The 21,124-nt window shown below is 39.4% G+C and overlaps 4 protein-coding genes across 4 annotated transcripts; 2 read left to right on the top strand and 2 right to left on the bottom strand.

The window, feature by feature from the left end:
* Positions 1–342: 342 nt before the first annotated feature.
* LOC101295917 lies at positions 343–2,895 on the top strand. The gene is made up of 7 exons (XM_004300474.1): positions 343–494; positions 608–685; positions 1,021–1,059; positions 1,139–1,690; positions 1,781–1,873; positions 2,180–2,356; positions 2,444–2,895. The coding sequence occupies exons 1-7, from the start codon at positions 402–404 to the stop codon at positions 2,567–2,569; spliced, it is 1,158 nt and encodes a 385-aa protein (XP_004300522.1). The 5' UTR covers positions 343–401; the 3' UTR covers positions 2,570–2,895.
* LOC101295628 (chloroplastic group IIA intron splicing facilitator CRS1, chloroplastic-like) lies at positions 2,860–9,542 on the bottom strand. Its single transcript, XM_004300473.1, has 9 exons — positions 8,530–9,542; positions 7,492–7,960; positions 7,247–7,377; positions 5,891–6,235; positions 4,989–5,145; positions 4,615–4,907; positions 4,455–4,514; positions 3,656–3,739; positions 2,860–3,398 (listed from the first exon to the last, which is right to left on the bottom strand). Exons 1-9 carry the CDS (start codon positions 9,373–9,375, stop codon positions 3,321–3,323), a joined length of 2,463 nt encoding a protein of 820 aa, XP_004300521.1. The 5' UTR covers positions 9,376–9,542; the 3' UTR covers positions 2,860–3,320.
* A 591-nt stretch (positions 9,543–10,133) lies between these two features.
* On the top strand, positions 10,134–12,374 carry LOC101295339 (DNA polymerase I, thermostable-like). Its single transcript, XM_004300472.1, has 2 exons — positions 10,134–10,190; positions 10,829–12,374. The coding sequence occupies exon 2, from the start codon at positions 10,885–10,887 to the stop codon at positions 12,160–12,162; it is 1,278 nt and encodes a 425-aa protein (XP_004300520.1). The 5' UTR covers positions 10,134–10,190; positions 10,829–10,884; the 3' UTR covers positions 12,163–12,374.
* A 912-nt stretch (positions 12,375–13,286) lies between these two features.
* LOC101295049 (synaptotagmin-2-like) lies at positions 13,287–18,139 on the bottom strand. The gene is made up of 14 exons (XM_004300471.1): positions 17,953–18,139; positions 17,514–17,588; positions 17,311–17,418; positions 16,893–16,925; positions 16,687–16,776; positions 16,354–16,479; positions 15,979–16,122; positions 15,478–15,885; positions 15,226–15,360; positions 14,916–15,128; positions 14,562–14,834; positions 14,312–14,449; positions 13,855–14,157; positions 13,287–13,762 (listed from the first exon to the last, which is right to left on the bottom strand). The coding sequence occupies exons 1-14, from the start codon at positions 18,136–18,138 to the stop codon at positions 13,541–13,543; spliced, it is 2,454 nt and encodes an 817-aa protein (XP_004300519.1). The 5' UTR covers position 18,139; the 3' UTR covers positions 13,287–13,540.
* Positions 18,140–21,124: the final 2,985 nt, after the last annotated feature.

The following is a 21,124-nucleotide window of genomic DNA, read 5'->3' as shown; positions in this document are numbered from 1 at the left end:
CAATGTTGCTTTACCTTCCTAAATTTCAGTGAATATATTGACTGACGGGGTTACATGATTTCTGGAACCATCTATTGACTAATGCAAACCCTTCGGTAATGGAGATCGAAGAACAGAGCTAGGAAACAAAGAGAAGAGAGGACACAAGAAAACTAAGAAAGGAAATGCATGTCGAGATGTAAATGTAATAAGCTATCGAAATGGATCAAAATTGAAATAGAAAAAGTTTGGGTGCAAAAATAAGAACATACGCCTTCATGGGCTCAGAGGAGAAACACCCTTATAACTAGGGCCCAACAAAGCGATGAAAAACAACCGAACGGTCCGAAGTCCGAACTCCAATAAGCGCGCTCTCCCTCTCTCTCTCTCTCCGCCTCTCTCTACCACTCTCTCGGTGAACAATGGCGGGAAAGCAAATCGCCGGCGACGGCCTACCGGCGAACATAGCCGGAATGTCGAAGAACCAGCTCTACGAAATCATGTCTCAAATGAAGGTATATAACCCTCTCTCGAATTTTCTTCTATTACTTAATCTTGCTTCACGAAATTGAAAATTCCCAATTGGAGTAATGTTGGTGTTTCAATTGCTTCGTTTTGTGAAATACAGAGTCTGATAGAACAGAACCAGCAGCAAGCAAGGCAGATCCTTATCCAGAATCCGCTTCTCACCAAAGCGCTTTTCCAGGTTTCTCAATTTCTAGGGTTTTACTTTTCCCCCTTTCTGTTTGAATATATCAATTTTTAGTTTTGAGACTATTTTGAGCATATAGGGTTTAGTTTTTGGCTATTTTTTTGTTTTTCTGCAAAATTGAGATGATTTTGTGTGATTTTGTTCAGAAAGTTGCTAACTTTAGTAGGAAACAACCTTCAATTTTCTATGTTCTGGATTGCTGTGTGGACATTGAGTTCAATGGCATTACTGATTAATGCTCTCTAACGGGTTTCATAAGTGAAGCGGCTTTTGATGAATGTATACCATTTGGTTGTCAAGTGCTGATATTAATTGTATTCTTTCACCAGGCGCAAATTATGCTTGGGATGGTCCGGCCACCGCAATCGGTATGCTTTCCTGTATTTGTAGAAGATGTTTATAACGGGTTGTGTTTTGTTTATATGTCTAAATTGAGGTTGTTTGTAGATGCCCAACATTCAGCCAGTGATGTCGCAGCATTCGCAGCAGTTGGTACAACCTACTCAGCAGTCTAACACTCAGGTGGCTCCCTCATTGCCAGGCCTTGGTGTTCAGGACCAACCAGGTCCATCCCAGATGCAAGCTCCTGCAAGAAAGCAATACCAAAACCAACCTACAATGCCTAGCTCATCGGCTGCTCCTCCTGCATTTAATCTTCAGTCTCAGCCCATGTCTTCATATCCTCTTCAGACCCAGCAGCAGCCTAAGGGACATCTGAATCCGCAAATGACCCCGGCATCTCTACCACAGTCGTCTCAACTTCCTAATCCTCCAGCACACCCTCATCATTCTTCACAGCCACCTCAACTTCATCAACCCCAAATGTCTTCTTACAACCAGCTGCAACAGCCATTACAGACAAGTGGAGGTCATCATATGCCCCTGCAACCACCATTGCCACCACAACCGAGACCTTCAATGTCTAACTTCCATCATCAGTATCCACCACAAATGGGGCCCAATTCGGGATACCAACATCCTTCACAATCCATGTTTCATGTAAGCTGAATTCTGTAGTCTCACTAGTTTCTATAAAATGTGTCAATATAAGAATCTTGGACTAATCGTCTTCATCAATGATCTTCTCAGTCAGGTACAAAACCCCCCACTAGTGTTGGGCCTTCATTTCCCCTGGGACAGCCACCACTTCCAAATCACCCACCACCTCAGTCCATGTATCAGGTATTCTTTCTATATCAAACAGAAAGTTTGATTTATCTGAATGGATGTGATCATTGTGTATTAGTTGGTATCTGAAAGAAAGTTTGTTTTATCTGAGGAATGTGATATCATATGATTCATATCAAATTCTTGATATCATTAAAATCATGCTCGAAGTAGATTGCATCCTGTTTATATATACAACCAAAGTTGGGTTCATGTCCCTTTCTCTCTTTCACGCTTACTTAAGTTTCCCCGAATGAACTACCGGTTGGGTTTTCATGGGTGAAGCATACCTGATGCTTTTTTCTTTGTTTTTTCTTTCAGGGAGGAGGTATGCATTTGGGTTCGGAGTACAGCCATCAAGTTGGAACTTCTATGCAAGCAGATAGAGGAACTTGGATGTCTGGCCCGCCGGAAAGTTCGTCAGTGCCACAGCTCTCAGGACCACCCTCGTTAGTTCCTGGTCAAATGCCTGGGAGCCAGCCTGCTCGCGGCACATCGGTAAAATAGCTACAACTGTTCATATCAGCTGGTGCTTTTATGTCTGAGTTTTCCCATGACCAATTTATTTTTCTGCTCATTGTGCAGTTGTCCCCTGAGGAGGAGAAGGCGCTGCTTCAACAAGTGATGATTCTTACCCCAGAACAAATTAATCTTTTGCCTCCAGAACAGAAAAAGCAAGTGCTTCAGCTACAGCAGATAATGCGCCAATAAGCTGATGAAATTATGAGTTTCCAGAAGGGAAGCGGAACAGCCTTGAGCTTTGATTTGCACTCTCTGACCAGAGATTTCAGTGTTTTATCCTTGGTGATTGAAGCACACAGTATCTATCCATAGTTGCGAAAGGAAAATGTTCCCCATTGATCACATAGTTATGTTCTAATCAATTGGCCATTGTATGCAGAACAGCAGAAGTTTATGCAAGAGTTATTCGAGACAATATTAAACAGTTTCAAATTGTAGTTTATGGAAATATGATGGCAATCATTTGCCGAAGTTTTCTTGCTTGGAATTTTATGACTTGTATTTCCATTATATTTAAGATTCTGGTCATAAACAGATTTCTGAATTATAATTCATCCAGTTATACTGCGCAAGAGTAGGGACTTCGGAGTTAAATTTAAGTCCACTGTATACACAAATCAGGAAAGTTTTACAAGAATAAATACAATGTCACCTAAATATACAACAGTGGGCTGACTGACTACAACAGCGGACGCCTTCTTATACAAGAGATACTGATTACATCTGTTGGTGAGGTATGTGGCGCGCTCTTCAGCTTCAATTGATGATATTCTGTTTCGTGTTCACTGTTTCTCTGTAAACGTCGAGTCCTCTTTGAGGAAGTCTCATTGTATCCATGCCAGAGTCTAAGCAGAAGCCAACACTCGTTCGCAGAAACCTTCAGTATTCAACGTTGTCACGAATTCTTGTCAAAACTGATCTTTCCTTTATTTTGTGGATTTCAATCTTCATCTTCCCAATCTGAGCCTTCATCATTGTAACTACCATCTGACTCCATGTCAGAATCTTCATCCTCACTCTGCAAACAAGAACAACCAAACACTTAGTCCCTCTTGCTGCATATAAGTACATTCACAGGCTCTTAACTTATAGAAGGTCCAAAAAGGAATGTGTTAACAGAAGCAGAAACTGTCCCAGAGGAGCATGCTAAGATTTCAATCTCCGACCCCATCTAAGCGCAACTTTCGTTATTTTGTTGATCACATTAACTAAGACAATATCTGGTCGTAGCATCATCAAAACTTGATAATAAATAAATAAGAAACAGTATCTCACTTGGTTAAATTCTGAGTCATGACCACTCTGATGGGGATCTCTTGAGCCCCAAGTTCTCTCATTGTCTACATCTTCAGAAATACCCTGATCAAAAAGCTATGGTCAAACACAAGGGTAAACACCAATGCAAAATGACATGATGCTATTGAAAAATACTGACTGTACATTTTTGGAAACAGCAATGAAATTTGTTCATTCATATTACTGGGAACATTCCAACTATACGAGTTCTTTATAAACCAATAATAATGTTGTCCAGGGAAGGTCCACAAATGCTTGGATCATATTATCAAAGCGGAGGAGGTTAAACCAATTGTGGTCAGTGGTCACCGATAGCGTTAACAAAGTATACATGTTGAGACATACAGAACCTAGAAATTTTATGACACGTGCCAATTGATTGGCCTAAGTGCACAAGCAACTGATGGGAGTAAATGGTAGACAAGACAAAACTTTCAGGAATGTAGGTAACTGAGACCAATCCATGATCCTCATGATTTACGATCATTTGGTAATGTAAATTCCATTGCTAGTTTACTACTCAACAACTTATCACATTGTAAACATCTTGTTTGTAACAAGTGCTGAACTACGATGCGAATAACTTATGAATTCAGCAAGAGTAATATAGTCTGGCTGTCCAAATTATCTTCTCAACCAATTGTTGCTGATTTGATCAACCAAAGTAGCCTAAACAATGCCATTATTAATTAACACAACATCAAGTATTGTATAGGAACATACACATGACTGCATATGAGGGTAGTAGAAGCATAGCAAATTATAAGCTATAACTTACAATTTCAGATCTCATTTGCTCTATGGTCCTCTCCAATTCCTCTATGTGCTGACTGAGAGCCTACATGGATACATATAATATTTATGGGTGAGGTGAAGAACATATCAAAGAGAAATATCAGATTCAACAGAGAAACTGGGAAAGAGTAAAAAACTGAAACCTCATGGCGTTGCATGGCCACCGAACGTTTCAATGCCTTCGCCTTAGTTAAAAGGTTCCTTGGCCTCAAGGTAATGGGACGTTGATAATTCTTTCCGCGATAGTATATAAGAGCGTATCCTTTGGGAACTCTTTCTATAGCCACCAGTATGCCACCACTCTCATATTCCAACAACCTAGCTGAATCTTCAACGAAAGCAAGCGTCTTCTGTTTGGATATTAATTTAACTAGTTCCCTGTGCTTCCAGTGCAAATGCATGTTTTCGATGACACCATCAAAAACACCACGTATGCCTGGTACATTATGAAATAAAGACCATCAGTGTTTCAGTTCAAAGTTCTATCTTGACTCCAAAAATATAAATGATCACTCACCAAGAGGCAAGTATGCTTTCATTCTTAAGCCAACCCTGCGAAACATAACGCGTTCCTCATCAGTGATGGTTTCCTGATCGTAATCAGGACCGGCAGGAAGCATTGCTGATTCTATCTTGTTCAGGAGACTCTCTGCTCTAAGCTTTTTAGCTTGGGCCTGTTAGCGAATTCAGATTTTTAAACAACGTCAGAGACAGATGTGTATATAAACATATTAGTCATACCCAAGTCGTAAGTAAGGGCTATTAATGATGTCTTTTGGATAAGAAAACATTACATAGGATGTACAAAGCCTATCTCCTAAAGTTTGTCTATCAACACTGGATACACAAGAGGAAAATATTAAGAGACTATATCACCACCATCTTCTCTCATATAAATATTTAGAAGATGTCCAGGTTGACCACCTTTTTTTTTTGGTTGACTACTTTCAACCACTACAATCCATCCAGCAACTAGAAGCAAAGTATTACTAAGCATGCATACCTTTAATGCAGAACAGGCCCTTTTCTGGTGATAACTATAAATCTTCCTAAATTCAAACAAAAATTATGTAATATACTTTTTGTTTTGTCTCTATTATGTCAGGATACTATAAATTCATGTCCAGAAATATTTCCCTGCTTGAGCACGTTATTGTCTTGCATATCATCAAGTGTAAAATAATAATAATAATAACATTACAACTATTTAATCCTCATCTTGTGTAGTCACCCTACATGAGGTAAGGCCACTGTGATTCTCACATGATTAGCTGCATAACTATTTCATAGCAAATATGATGTTCTTTCACGTTTATTTGACGTAATGTTGGCAGAATAGAAAGAGACCAACTAAGAGAAGCAGAGAGGGAAAGAGAAATGGCATAGGGGAGCGGTAAACACTAAAGGAAGGATACTTACAACGCCTAACTTATGCTCAATTCGTTTTGCACGCCTGGCCATCTTAGCTTTTGAATCTTCTTCAATCATCTTTTTACGTTCTTCAGCAGATATTTCTCTTCCCCACCGGGCTTGGGCCTCGTAGAACTCTGCCAAAGTTCCTGCAAGTGCCTGTCCTTCCTCTGTGCTTGAAGCAGCTGCATCTATTGGTTTGATACGCACTATCTCTTCAACATCTTGAACCTGTTTTGTTAGTTCCTGTCTTTCAGCCAGAGCAGTAGCTACAGTTGTTGGGACAAAGTCCTTCCCACGGTAAATGACAATGTAATACTTGTTTCGAAGTAGTAAAACACCACCTGTTAATGCCTGCAGTATAGAATAAATTTAATATTATTACCTGTTGAAGTTTATCTTGCACAAACAACCAGGTAAAAAATGAAAAGCTGAAAGGATTTTTAATTTAATATTATTACCTGTTGAAGTTTATCTTGCACAAACAACCACGTAAAAAATGAAAAGCTGAAAAGATTTTTAAAAATGAAAAAAAAAATTGGAAAAAAAGAAAAACCTATAATGATCGCTTTAGTTTGCCAGAGATTCATAAAAGTACCTATCTACAAGCTTGCCAATAATCATTACCGAAAGAGTGTGATACGTTCCCTTAGAGTGGCTATGGTTCTCATTTGCATTGTGAGAAAAGCAAAGTTTATTTTGCAGATTAAGCTCGAGAAAGTTATAGCATCAAGATAAGTAGATATGTTGAACAACAACGAGGCAAACAGGTAATTATACCAAACATAACATCTAAATCATTAATTCATTCATTTCTGTGGATCTGTAAGGAAATCAGGGTCATTTTGATGCCCAAACGAAAAGCTCTTAAGAACACTGCATGCCACAGAAGTAACCATCATAAAATGAACAACACTACAAGGGCTGGATGCCACACAACTAAAGTATCTATAAATCTATAATCCGAGCCGCAGTCATAAGTTTGGGGGTGACCTAATGGATTCCAAACAAAAGCTTACAACCATCCCAACCTGAAAATCTCAAAGAATGCTGAGCCACCTTGACTTATAATTCAATAATGTTCTTGTAGAAGACACTACGTTATTGAAACTAATTTTTTTTTTTGGTTTTGTTTTGTTTTGTTTCTGAAGAGAACCATTACTGGAACAACTACCATTTCACATAAAAAGATAACCCTGACTTCTAGTACCGTAATGTTTCTCTGAACATTACAATGTTTTTCAAGTGGTGAGTTTTGACTCAACAAAATAAACTAAAATGCATATTTTTTTTCTGAGAACTAAAATGCAGCATAAAATTGGGAAAAAAGTACCAAAAGTAATGAACAAATAATGTAGGATGAACCTTCAGCTCCTCGGCCATTATTTTGTTGTTTGTATTCTGGATACCTCGTTTGACAGCAATCTTCGCCACAGAGCTTTTCTCCCAAACCTTAAGTATAGCAGAAGCTAACCCTTGATGGTTTCTATTTCTCCCTTCATCAAGACATCAAGAATGAAGTGTCACCATGTGTTGACATGCCAAACTAGAGTTAAAAAACGAAAAACCAAAAAGAAGAGAGAGAGAGAGAGAACAGAAGGAGAATTTACCAAGGGCAAAATGACATGGAATCGATTTAGCAAGCTTCCGTAAATTAGTCATCTCTGCATTAGTCAGCCGTGATCGCATCCCAGTAGGAAGAAGCCTGAAAGGTGTTTTGTAACCCGGAATTGTTTTAGGAAGTAAATCAGCATCAACAGGAAGTATTCCTGTACCCCAATACTCAACAAAACGAGGACCTAATTCATCCAATAGGCTGTTGAATTCAGCTTCTTCATCAGTCATCTTTTTTGGAAGAGGTTCTGGAATTTTCACAGCTTGCTCAGTCTTATCTGGAGCTGAAGTCGCATCGTTGCCACCTCTCGTTACCGAAGTTTCAGCTGATGAAACATCTGGGATGAAAAGAGCATCTCCTCCCCTACCAGCGGGTTCAGATTTAGAAGGGCCTTTGTAATTACTCCCGCGATACACAACCATGACACTTCCTGATCTCCATAAAACTAAACCTCCTGTTCGACGCTGACCATCACTAAAGGCAGTCAGTTACATTACAAAAGGAAATAGAAAACAGTAAGCATGAGAGTTTGGCAAATGCACATGAACCACAAAACACATACACACAAATCTCAGAACTTAGACCACATCTGCATAAGCAACACGAATTTGTCTTTTAGTAGCCAAGAGCAAAATTGAAGCCTAAATAACAAAGTCCAACTGCAGTTTATTTTGCTTACTAAACTCAGTCAACTTAAACAAAATGAAAAGGACGATGGATCAGAAGAGTGTACTAGGTTTCTTATGCGAAAACAAGAGTAACTTCACACACACCATAATTAGTATCAATCAGCTAGGAAAATACTCCTCATTTCTACTACATTTGACCATGAAGCCCTCAGAAATGGATCAGGTATGGCAACAACTCGTTGTACTAGTTCATCACTAACCAAACTAGTCCTTTCGATATATGCAGATTCATAAACTACCAGTTCATTACTAAGAAAACAAGACGTAATCTCCTAACTTGTATTCAGCAAGAATTACATTCAGAAATGCAAAACGTATACGAAAATTTCAAGAACTTAACGAACCTCAACGATCTCATGAGCAGTCTTCATATCATGAGCCAGAACCTCATGAAACTTGAGCCTCACCAGCTCCTCCTTCCTCCACTTATCATGAATCTTCTCCAGCACAGCCTGCGTAATCCCGGCTTTCGGCACACTGATCCTCTCCCTCAAGACCATCCCCAGCCTCCTCAACCGCCTCAGCTCCTCATCCTCAATCGTCAGCTCAGCCAAGCTCGGCGCCTTCGACCTCCGAGCTTTCCTCATCCCCTTCACCTCCTCATCTTCACTCAACTCCTCCTCCTCCTTCTCCCACGGCAGCGCCACGTCGTCGTCTCCCTTCTCCTCCGCGAGTATATAATCCGGCCGCACCCACTCCCGCTGCAGCAAATCGCCGAGCTTCTCCGCCCCGCTCGCCGCCGGCATTGAATCCAATTCAACACCGTCACCGCTTTCCTCCTCCTCCTCGTCATCGCCTAGCCCTAGGTTCCGCAACCGGAACACGATCCTCTCTATCGCGCTCTGGCCTTTGTCCTTGTCGACGTACCTAGCCGCATTACTACTCGGCTTCTCACGGCCGTCGGACTCCTTGACTCTGTCGCTGAATTTCTGACGTGGCGGCTCCGCCGGAGCTTGACCGCGAGACGGCCACTTGTTGAGCCAAGGCGCCGTGGAGGAGGAGGAGGAGGGCTTGGACTTGTGCCTAGCGTTGGGGTTGCCGCCGTGCTCGGTGGTTCGGAGAGCGGAGAAGGGCTTGAGGATGCGAAATGAGGGTTTTAAGAGGAGGTGGAGTGAGGAAGGGGAGTGAGAGGTGAGCGGGAGTGAGTTTCGGAGTGGCATTTCGGAGATTTTGGCGGTTGCGAAGGCCATTTTGTGTGGTTGGAATGAGCTGAGGTTTGGAATAAGAAGGTTATAGTGGTTGGTGGCGGAGGTGTTTGAATTTCAGGGGCATTGTTTTGAGTGTGATTGCTCGGAGCTCAGAGATAGAGAGAGGGGCGGGGAGGTCGGGGAAGACTGTCTGTTTGCATAGAGATAAGATATTTCTCGGGAAATTTTTGGATAATTTTTTCCGTCGTGTATAAATAGGAAAATTTAAACGGGGCGCGTTTGTAAAATTCAGTAGTTGGAGCACTCTATACTGTAAATATAAATGTTTTTTTTTTTTATCGAGTTTCGACAAAAATAAAATTAGGTTCGGAGACTACCCGTATTAAAGGATCATGCCAAGTTTGTCTCTCACACAGTTTCGAATTTCGATGAGAATCTTTAAATTTGAAGACTAATCCGTATTAAAGGATAATGTCACTATATGTCTTCTTAACAACAAAAAATTAATTGAGATTTAATTTTCATTAGCTAAATTCAAATATGAGTATAGAGGAGTATAGAGGTTTTACATCTAAATTTTTACCAACACAAATCACTGAGCCGCCTACTTTTTGTAAAATATGAAAATATTAACTGTTCAGCAACGCTGTCAGTGAACGGTGACATGTTGGATAATTTTATCAGTAGTATGTGTATATGAAAAATTTGAACGGGTATGCTTGTAATTTTCATTAGTTGGAGCCCTATTGTGTAAATTGTAATTTTATCGTCAAATATTAGAAAATGTTAAGAGCGCTCTTCTGCAAAACCATTTTGGAGTGTCGAGCAGCGCCACCGTCAGCTGTTGAGCCACACTGGTAAACCACCGTCTCACTCTCTCATTTGCTTCTTTGGTTTTTAGTCGAATCTGTTGATTTGATACTGATAGTTACACCGATAATTTGGTCTCTTAATTTTTTTTTTTCTTTCGGTTCGTTTTCTATCGCAATTTCAGAACCAGACAGTCTCTCACTCATTCTCAGACCCCAGAGGCTTGTTTGGCACAAAAGTAAACTTTCTGGGTTCAAACCCAGTTGTTCTTTGTTAATAGTCTCATTTACAATTCCTTGTAATTGCTAATGGCTCCGATTTGAGTGATTTTATATGTGAGTTTCATCTGAAATTCTCAGTACCAGACAAAGTTCGAATATTTTTTCTTTTTAGTTTGTATTTTCTTTGTCAAAATGGGTAATTTCATCGACATGCTTTGACAGAATGACGCAATGAGATTGTATAGCTTTTAAACTAGAACCAACTGAAATTGTACTGTCATGTGGTAGCTTTGTCCTGTGATTAAATTATAAAGTTGAAGACTTAGTGCTATATGAATCAGCTTGATATGATGGTATTTACTATTTTGTGTTTTGGTCCATCTAATTTAGAAATTGATTCTCCTATTTTGAAGCACTCGAGTGTCGAGTTTTTATCTAATTTGGTGGCAAGTTGAAGCGTGCAGGCGATAGGTGGTGCTGTTCTTGGACATTGAGGAGCAGGTGATTGTGGCATGGTGCTATGAATTTCTCTTCTCTGCTACACTTTCAGTCCCTTTCCAGATGCTTCTACTTCTTTCGCCCAGCAGCAGCTCAGAGGCTTGGCCACCACTTGCGCACTCCCAAGAATCTCACTTCCCTCCATTTTCCTCCTGTAAAATCCGCAAAGGGATATTGTAATCTATCCACTAGTGTTCACTCAGCATTACCGGTACTTGTTCATGCCAATGGAGATTTGCTGATTGATTCAGGAAAGCTTGAAGAGAAAACAGTAAATACTAACCCTTCAAATGGTAGAGTAATGCTCATTGATGGCACATCCATCATTTACAGATCATATTACAAGCTTCTCGCCAAGTTACACCATGGCCACCTGACACATGCTGATGGAAATGGAGATTGGGTGCTGACCATATTTACGGCGCTTTCTCTTATAATTGATGTGTTAAAGTTTGTCCCTTCCCATGTGGCGGTGGTGTTTGACCACGATGGAGGTTCATTTGTTCAAACTGGTGTTTCATCCAAAGAGAGTTTTAGAGGAAAAGGCATGAACTTTCGTCATACTTTGTACCCCGCATACAAGAGCAATCGCCCCCCTACACCAGATACCATTGTTCAGGGACTTCAATACTTGAAAGCATCCCTCAAATCTATGTCCATCACAGTGATTGAGGTTCCAGGTGTGGAAGCTGATGATGTGATTGGAACATTGGCTGTTAGGAGTGTGGATAATGGTTACAAGGTACGGGTTGTCTCCCCAGACAAAGACTTTTTTCAGATCTTATCTCCTTCCTTGCGTCTTCTACGTATTGCTCCCCGTGGCTTTGAGATGGTTTCATTTGGAATGGAGGACTTTGCTAAAAAATATGGAACCTTGCAACCCTCTCAATTTGTTGATGTGATGTCACTTGTTGGTGACAAATGTGATAACATTCCAGGAGTTGATGGAATTGGGAACGTTCATGCTCTGCAACTCATAACTAAATTTGGTTCGTTGGAGAATTTATTGGAGAATGTGGATCAAGTTGAGGAGGAACGAATCAGAAAGGCCTTGGTAGCAGGTGCTGATCAGGCTCTTTTGAGCAAGAACTTGGCACTATTACGTTGTGATCTTCCATTCTACATGGTACCATTCAATACAAACGATCTGGCATTTACGAAACCTGAGGATGATGGAGAGAAATTCACGAGTCTCTTGACTGCCATTAGTGCATATGCGGAAGGGTTTTCTGCTGAGCCAGTCATAAGGAGAGCATTTTACTTATGGAACAAACTAGAAAACCATGACCAAGTTTCCTAGTTTTGAAGTAGGACGGTCTCTGGAGAAGAGTAAGAAGCTTAGGAAACACACATGTAGCATAAGGCCCACCATGGATTTTGTTTGCACTTTGCAGTATTTTGATACTCTGGTGTACAAACTCAAAATAGCATCTGAACACGATGGAATGAACTGATCGCTGAAGGTACCGAACCCGATGTAATCTTCGTTTATTAATGAAGTTACTGTGATCACATCGAAAGGTTTTTCTTTTATTTTGGGAGAGAAATAAATAATTCATTAATCAAGGGCAAACCTAATTACACAGCCTGCAAGTGCAAGACCGAACAATATTAATAACAAAGAGCATATGTCTCTAACTCGATCAAACTAGAAAGTAATAGGAAACCAATAGCTCGTTAGTCTATGGACCGAAAACATGGGTGTAGGAAGAGGGGGGCGAGAAGGGTATATAATCTTTGGTTGATTAGCTAAATTTTATATATAGAAATGACCCTCCTAATTAAGTTCTAACAAATAACATTACTTCCTTTTCTTACTTTTTTTCTAGTTGTAGTGTTTGATAAATTCCTTCTTAGTTTCTATAAATACAAATGAAACAGGAATTCATAATTGATGCTTCTCTAATGAATCAATATAATGAGGTAATTTATATAGTTAGGTATGAGTCAACTATTAAAAGATTTTATATGAAGCAACTAGGTTATCAATATTTTGTCTTACCTTAATAGCCACTTAAGTCATGACTCTTCTAAATTGAGTTTCTAGCTACGTCACTGACCGAAAGCCTTATATCCAAAAATAAAAATGCATCAATACAAATAAATAATATATCACATTGAAATGTTAGCTGTGGTGATTTAGCATAATTTCTTTAGTCAGTGATTAGCATAATTTCTTTAGCAGTGATTAGGTGTAGGTCACTGCATTTACGGGGCTAGAACAGCTATACTTTGAACTGACGTTCATTAATTTTGGTCTTTTGGCTGTAATGTTAATACTTTAAGCTCTTCATTATATTTGGTTACTTCGAAGTTCTTGTTCTTGTTGGGGCTGCTATGGATAAATACTAGAATTCTTGATAGAGCGATTTAAGCAAATTAAAATCTAGTGTTAACTGTCAATCGAGTACATGACCCATAACAACCAGATTTCAGAACATACAGATTACTCTAAGTAGCACTTGATTTCTCAAAAAGCTAAGAATCTAATTAAAGGACTACATTTGCTGCAGAAAGTTGATCAGGCATCTATGACCCATATACAGTTATGCAGCAAGATGGTGACCTGAACTGTATAGGACTCAAATGTACATACTCTATACCTGTAAAGGTTTTCATGTCATATATAAACACCCAAAACAAACCCATTATAGATAAAACTCAAAATTGAAAAGGGCTTAGACTCCAGAAGATCTTCTGCTCAGGGAAGGAGACGAATCGAACATTTCCTGACCAAGCTCCTTTATCTTGTTAAGAAGAAGTGCTTGCTCAGTCTCAAGCTGAACCATGTACTCTTCTTGCGTATCTTCGAGGCTTTCTAACTCAGACATAGCTGTAGACAGTCCTTCAAGATTCCCATCCTCAATTAGACTCTGAAACTTCATCATCGTTTGTTTCATCTGAACAAACTCGAGAGTTAGAATGGGGTTGAGATTGTTTGAAACATTTTTTGCACAAGCGCTAAGATGAGCAAGTCACAAGTCTCATTTACCTCGCAAGAGATTCTGTGTGCTCTGTTTATGGACGGATTAGACTCCAAGCTTGATTTTTTCTCTAAGTCTGGGACTTTTCTTGTGATCCGAATATGGATCTCTCCCCTCTTCACACCTTGAAGGGGTATCCACTTATCTGACATCTGGTTAGGAGGCAGTCTCTGATATTCAACAACACAATCACCAATGCTTGATGTTGGTAATAAAGCATTGTGGTCTTTTACATGCAACTCTAAGGGGCTTCCATCATCAGGGAATTCCAAGGTCTGATTCCAGTGGGGATTCAGTGTTTTAAACATAACCTGCAAGGCAAGTCATTGCAGAACTTGTCAACTTGATCCATGGAAACCAACCATTATAGTGTTTCAGAAACATGAAAAAAAAAAATCATAGGGTAAGCGGCAGTGAAAAGGCATCTACCATCTCATGACAATGATGTGGAACATTAATACTTACCTTTGTTCTTTTCTTCAAGTTTCCATACTGAACCCTCACGTATGGATCGCTTGTCCCTCTGATATCAGCAGCAATAAGGTCTTTTGCTTCAAGGAGAACAAGTTCAAGCCATCCATTATTTGAATGCATAGTCGAACCCTGAACATACCAAAGAGGTGAAAAGGCAGAAAGATTTAGTAACCAACACAGATATCAGAACTAATAAGTTGATACTTGTATAATCATTCACTTAATTTTTATAATAACACACCCTTGATCCATCAGAGCCTTCAGCTCTGACTGCTTCTATTTGAAGCCTGAGTTCTCCAGAATTCACTTTTTCTAGAGGGACCCAAACATCCCTGACTGATCCCTCGACCAGTCCCTCCAAATTAACTCGTGCACTACCAATGCTGTCATCACCGAAGGTATCTTCACTGTAGCATTTTACCATCAGTAATTCACCTCCACCTATCTCATCGAATTCAAACTTCTGATTCCAAAGAGGACTCAAAGCATGAGCAGTCCTTGTTCTTTGGAGAATCTGAAAAGAATGTGCCAAAATATGAATAACATTTACAGTTTTCTGCAAGTACATACAAACGAAGGGAAGCAAAATGTCTACCTTTCCATACTGCAATTTAACATATGGAGCACACTTTCCAGATCTGTCTTTTGCAATAAGATCCTTTCCTTCCACAACAGTTATGTTAACTTTCCTTCCGGTTCTTGGCAGAAAATTTGATGACCCAAAAAGCGAATTTTGTGAGATAAAGTTGTCCAAGACGTGTGAACCATCAGAAAATTGCCATTCTTTAAGGACGAGCTTCACCGTCAACTGCATGATGTATGGAGCAAAAATACATTGATAAATCTCGTTTGGAAGAAAGCAAGTAAAAAAATAGAGAACCAGGCATAAAACTTAAAATTGTTACCTCTCCAGAGTGTACCCCCTCAAATGGAACAATTATTTCAACTTCATTTCCACAGAATGCAGCATGTTTGGCTATTACACCAGAGTCAGGTCCTATCGCCCAAAAAATGGTAGAATCATCCTCAACATACTTCACCTACAAGGAAACAACAATTAAACTCAGTTGACACTCAACATGGTGATATGATAAGGTTACATTTATCAGTCTATCACTGTATTTTCAGAATTAAATTAAGCACGGTAATAATAGTACCTTAACTTCACAACTCGCCAGATAGTCGTACTTCACATTGTTTGGTGTGCATTCATAAAGATTAAATCGAAGAGTACCGGCTTCTTCATGTAACACCATATTAAATTTTGAATTCCATCTAGGATTTGAGCCAAACTTCAAATCTGTTCTTCTCGTTAACTGCCCAAGCTCAACCTCCACAAACGTCTGCAGATCTCTATCAACAAAATGCTCTTCTGAAGTTCTATCAAATTGCCTTCTGGATGGGCTTAATCTCAAGCCATTCCTAGAAAGTTTACTGGCTGAAACGACTGTCACATATATAATACCTCCTACCGCCTTTTTCCTCAGACTTACTGCTGGCATAGAGTAACAACGGCGGCGAGGTTCAACCATTGTCTTAACCAAGGTGTCAGTAAGAATTTTAACCTATGAGAGAGAAAAAAAAAAACTATTATTTGTAAAAGTAAGAGACTTTGAAGACATTCAGTACAAAAAAGTTATCATGCTTGAGAGCCAAACCAGCCAAGAAGAAACGCCAGGAAGCTCTGTAGCAGGTAGTGATTGGCTTCCACCACTACCAAATGCAACTCCTATCCTCACATCAGGAACTGACAGAAATGAGTACAAAATCGATCTCCCATTCAAAACTGGCATCAGGAGAAGCTGCAAAATGCAATATACCGGATGAAGAACTCACCAAATAAAATAAACCTTAAAGGCTTAAACTGCTTCAGAGTGATGCACAACAATCAATGCTTTCCAATATGATAGCCATGACTCAGAGAAGGAAAAGCAAGCTAAGTTCTATGTCTGTGTATATATAATTTCAGATGTAAAATCAGTTTGAGATGTACTGTACGAGAAAAAAGTATGAGATGAAGCTGCTTAACATACATCTCCCTTGATGTGAAGGCTATTTATAACAATCCGTGCAGTCCCCATAAATGGTTTGGCAAGCTTGGCAAGCAACAAAATACTCATATCAGTTGTGTCCCAGTCAAAACCCAAGCGCATGATTCGCTGTAAAAAAGCAAACAGAAATACATTCTTCAAATCTAAGCTCTGAGAAGAGAATATGAAACATTGATGAAGTAATAATTTAAAGTCAACAAACAGAAACATCTCTACCACCTAATATAAACCTCAATTCTAAGCTATAGCAATATAATTCAAGAAAAAAAAACTACAAAAAAAGTTTGAGAACTACAAGTAAAATAGAAACCAAACCTGATCACCTGATGTTGACCAACGTGTCCCATGAAGGCCCAAGCTTGGAGGGCTTGAACCCAGTGAAAACTCTTGCAATTCAATTCTTTCCTACATGACAAAATGGTTACTCTTTAGTACACTCATTAATATATCACTAGAGTGAAAACCAACTCTAAGGTTAAACTTCAAACTGAAAAAGGTAAGTAGAGGAATAGATCACTTACTATAAGCCTTGATTTTCTGTGCTTCAGCCGTTTCTGCAAACAACACTTAAACTAATTAACTGGATAGAAACTTTTGCTTTGATTGTACAATGTACAAATTGAGACATCCTACCAAAAGTGGAAAATGATAATAATAATGACCACAACATCTTCCAGCATTATAAGCATGCAGTAAGTGAATGCAAAAGAAACTCAAAGTCTAGCAACTAATGAGTTTTCTGAAATGATAGACTTTTCCTTGATTTGTATAAAAAGCTGATGGAAGGATGTCATGATCATGAAACACAAGTGGCACATTTCTCTAGGAGCGTCTTTCAAAAATATCGGTTCCATAAGATGCAAATGTAACTAAGTAAATAAAATGCAGCGTAGTATAAATTGACACTACCGAAAAGCAACAATATAAGATTATTCTCACCTCAACAATCGATGAAAACCTCAATGAAAGCTTTGGGTTAATATAGTTGGGCCATACTTCCATCAACAGCTTATTCAGCCACTCGCAGGGCTCCAATGGCGTTATGGGCTACACAACCAAAAGGATCACAAACAGAACATTCAGCATCAACAAGTACAGATTATATACAATAAAATAGGAATAAATGAGACCGAACAACACACCGAGGTGTTAAGTATCACTCTCTTCCACTTCTTGTTCAAATCTTCAACTATGATTCGACGCTGATAGTTCCCATACTGCAGAAAGAACAAGTGACAGCTTATTTTCAGTGAAGTAGAGTGGTAACAACTCAAAGTTCTGATTTGCGATTTGCTAAAAATAGTACATACTTAAATTGAACTCAAATCAGTATTAAACAATCTCAACCAAAGATAAATTATAACTAAAAATAAACTAACCACCAAATCATCCATAAAAGGAAAACTTGAAAAGAGGGCAATCAGATTCCCACCTCCACAAAACACAAACAAACTACAATTTCATCTCACTCTACCAAATATAAACAAAATTTGAAACATCTCATACTCCAAAAAAATCAACCAAATGTCACATTGACCTGAGATTCACCTACAAATATGGAAACATAAGCTCAAGACCAACCTGAACAGTTGCCCAAACAGCCGCCGCAAGTGGGACCCAGTTGGAGAAGGAGAAGACCCATCTCTCAATAGCCCAAAGAAGCAAAACCAGAGGAATCAAAACAGGAACAAATGGCTTCTCTTCCAACACATAGTTGAAGAACTCCACAAAATCCTCAACCTTCAACCCTCTCTTCTTCTTACTCATTTGATCACAAACAAAATGAAGAACCCTCCTCTGGAAAACACTTCACCTTCTTCCTTTCATCAACAAAAGCTCAGAAAGCAATCAAGCTATGATCTTTGTGATAAAATTTATGTAAAAAAAAAGTTATGGGCGAAATGAGTAAATGGGCATTAAGTTATGGAATGAATATGAAATGGGATGACTCTTTTTTTTTTCAGTTAAAGAAAGCTGAAACGGTGATGGTGGAAATTGAAGCAGCTAGCTATAGCTCTCTTCGTTTTTCATGGAGAAGAAGAGAAATTTAATATAAGAAAAAGAGACGCAGAGAGAAGCAGAAAAGTCAAGGCCAGAAAAAGCCGAATAAACTAAGCGTTTTTTTAGTGAACTACTATGAAATTGTCCGAATTAAACATCAGCTTCTTACAAAAGCCCAAAAAGTGCTTTTGTTCCCGTGAAAGCGCTTTTCCCACGTGGGTCCCACCCCCAAGTTCCCAAAACCGCTTCTCGCTCCTTGCCTCTTGATGGCGGGAAGGTTATTCATTGGCCGTTGGACCCGTGATATTGCAGCTGGACCGTTGGATGGGGGAGAGAGTTTACTCTGGTGTATGTGAGATACACCATGGTTTGGTGTGAGTGCGACTTTTGCGTTTTGACCCGTTGACTCTGCGGAGAGGGGCGTTGGTTGTTGGTGGTGGTTTGTCAGAGCTGGTTGGCGATTGAACGACGAACGTTGAAGCGGGGACTGCCGTACGTGGCGGCAAACCATTCGCTGCGCTGGTTAGGGAAATGATTGGGTGGTGGGAAGCACGCGCCGGAGGGCCGTACAAGTCTGAATGCTTGTGTGGATCTAAAATGGTGGGATTGTCTTTAGGTAGCATAACAAGGTCTACTTTTCTAATGGTATTTGGGACTTTCTAGAATCAATCCGCCATTGAAATCTGATTTTTGTGTAACCCCATTGACGAGCACAACCAGGGTCATGCACTCATGGTTTTCTTTTGCTTCTTTCTCTAATCACGATTAGTGGATGAGGTTAATTAGTCAGATATGAAGAGACAAGTAGGGTTGTTAGAGTTGTGTTCTCACTTGAGTAGCATACATCGATAACAACGGTATGAGTATGAGACAAGCAGAGTAGAGGGAAGCGTCATTCATCAATCACGTTGTGTTCTAATTTGATTTCATTGTAAGATATTCTATAAGTTTACTGAAAACGACATAAAAATATTGATTTGATCGAATCCAAAATTTGAGAGACTGCGAGACTATATATAGATGAAATCAAATCATCAAATTATAATATCATCGTGACGATCGTAATAACAAACAAAACTAATTAAGATCATTACAAGATGACAAATTTGAAGTACGTTAGACTAAAACTCGATGAATCAAATCCATAGTTGGTTGCTATACATAGTAGATGAAATCAACTAACGATAATATATCATTAAAGATATATGTGTGCTTTCTTTGAATGATATATAACAGCTAGCACATCAATCCTTTTTTTCTAATTCTCATAAAAAGTTGCTCCACCAAAGGCGGAGTTGAGGGTACAAAACCTAGGGTTTGGTGTAAGACGGCGATGAGAACCGACTGCGGGCTCTCTCAACGACACCTCGTCTCTCCTGGTGAGGCGTTCGGTGGTGGTGATTTGTTGCTGAGCACGAAGACTCCTCGGTTTTTTGCACGGCGGCTACTCTCTTCAGTGGAGACAAGTGACAATGCACATCTTCTTACGGCGAGCGTGGGCGGGTGACGCGAGTTTGGCATCGACAGGGGAAGAGGTCTGAGCCTTGGATATGAGTCGACGACGTCGATATTGATTACCCTGAGAAGCGGATCTTGCTCTCAAGATAGCGAGTCCCAGCTCTAAAGAGGGGCGGCAACGGTTGCTTGTCTCTAGTGGCACAACAAGGCCGAGGAATCATGATAGCATGGCACAGGAGACCGCTAGATTGATTTAACGGCATGGCGGCTCTAGCGGTTCTAGATTAGGCAGGTTCGGTCGGATTTGGCAAAGAGGTGGGTACCATGTGGGCTGGGCTTTTGCCGTTTGGCCCATTGCTTCTATCTCTTTTGTTGGGCTTGATTTTGAACCAAGCCTTGACCAGATTGTTGTGGGCTGTCTAGGGAAAATATCCCTTTTAAATTCTATCAATTCCTCTCTTTCTTTTCAATTCGATGAAATGTACACTAGATTGTTGTGGGTCTTAGACCTGATTCGATTGAAAGTTGAGTCATTGTTGGAATTTTGAAGGTTATATGTTTTCTAGTTGTTATATCCATTTTTTTATATATAGTTTTGAGACTATTTTTTCAATTCTTAGATGTAGTTTGATTTTGCTTTGATATGCATTTATATGATTTTTTGAAACATTCATGCTTGACCTTTTGGTCATCATAATCTTTGATCAATTGAGCTTTTTCCTTTCCCCTCAAGAAAAAGAAAAAAGATATATAACAGCTAGCAAAGACCTAGACTTCCTCATTGTTATCTAGAAGCATATATATGACAATTGACCTCGTTGATTTTGACATAAAATCATAATCACATCATAATATATATCTTGATCATCTTTTGTTTCTTTATGGAAAAATTATTCTCAACGTGACACAGACACCACTATATATATGTAAATTAACAACGGCAAACAAAATATAGTGACGTTTCAATTAGTCAAAGAAAAATTTGATTAAACTTAAGAACAAATCAATTGGATCAGCAAAATGCAGTCAATTCAAAGAAATGACGACTGCACAATGACACACAAATTGGAGGTCGATGCCAAAAGTTGTTGCTTATGAATGGGATAGCAATAATGTTGGGATATGATGCTAGTTTCTTCTTTTATATATGCTTGTTTTTGTTTAAGTTATTTAAATTTCTAGCTAGATGAAGTTACCATGCCAGTGTGTCTAACTCGACTCTTTAAACAAGTCTATTGTGAGCGCTTCATCAACACCATCACTTCGATAGGGTTGGAATTCAAGCTAGATCGAT

Source organism: Fragaria vesca, linkage group LG5, assembly GCF_000184155.1.
Source record: "Fragaria vesca subsp. vesca linkage group LG5, FraVesHawaii_1.0, whole genome shotgun sequence".
NCBI classification, from domain to species: domain Eukaryota; kingdom Viridiplantae; phylum Streptophyta; class Magnoliopsida; order Rosales; family Rosaceae; genus Fragaria; species Fragaria vesca.
Note: the sequence above shows the minus strand (reverse complement) of the source record. Positions and strands in the feature narration are given on the sequence as shown.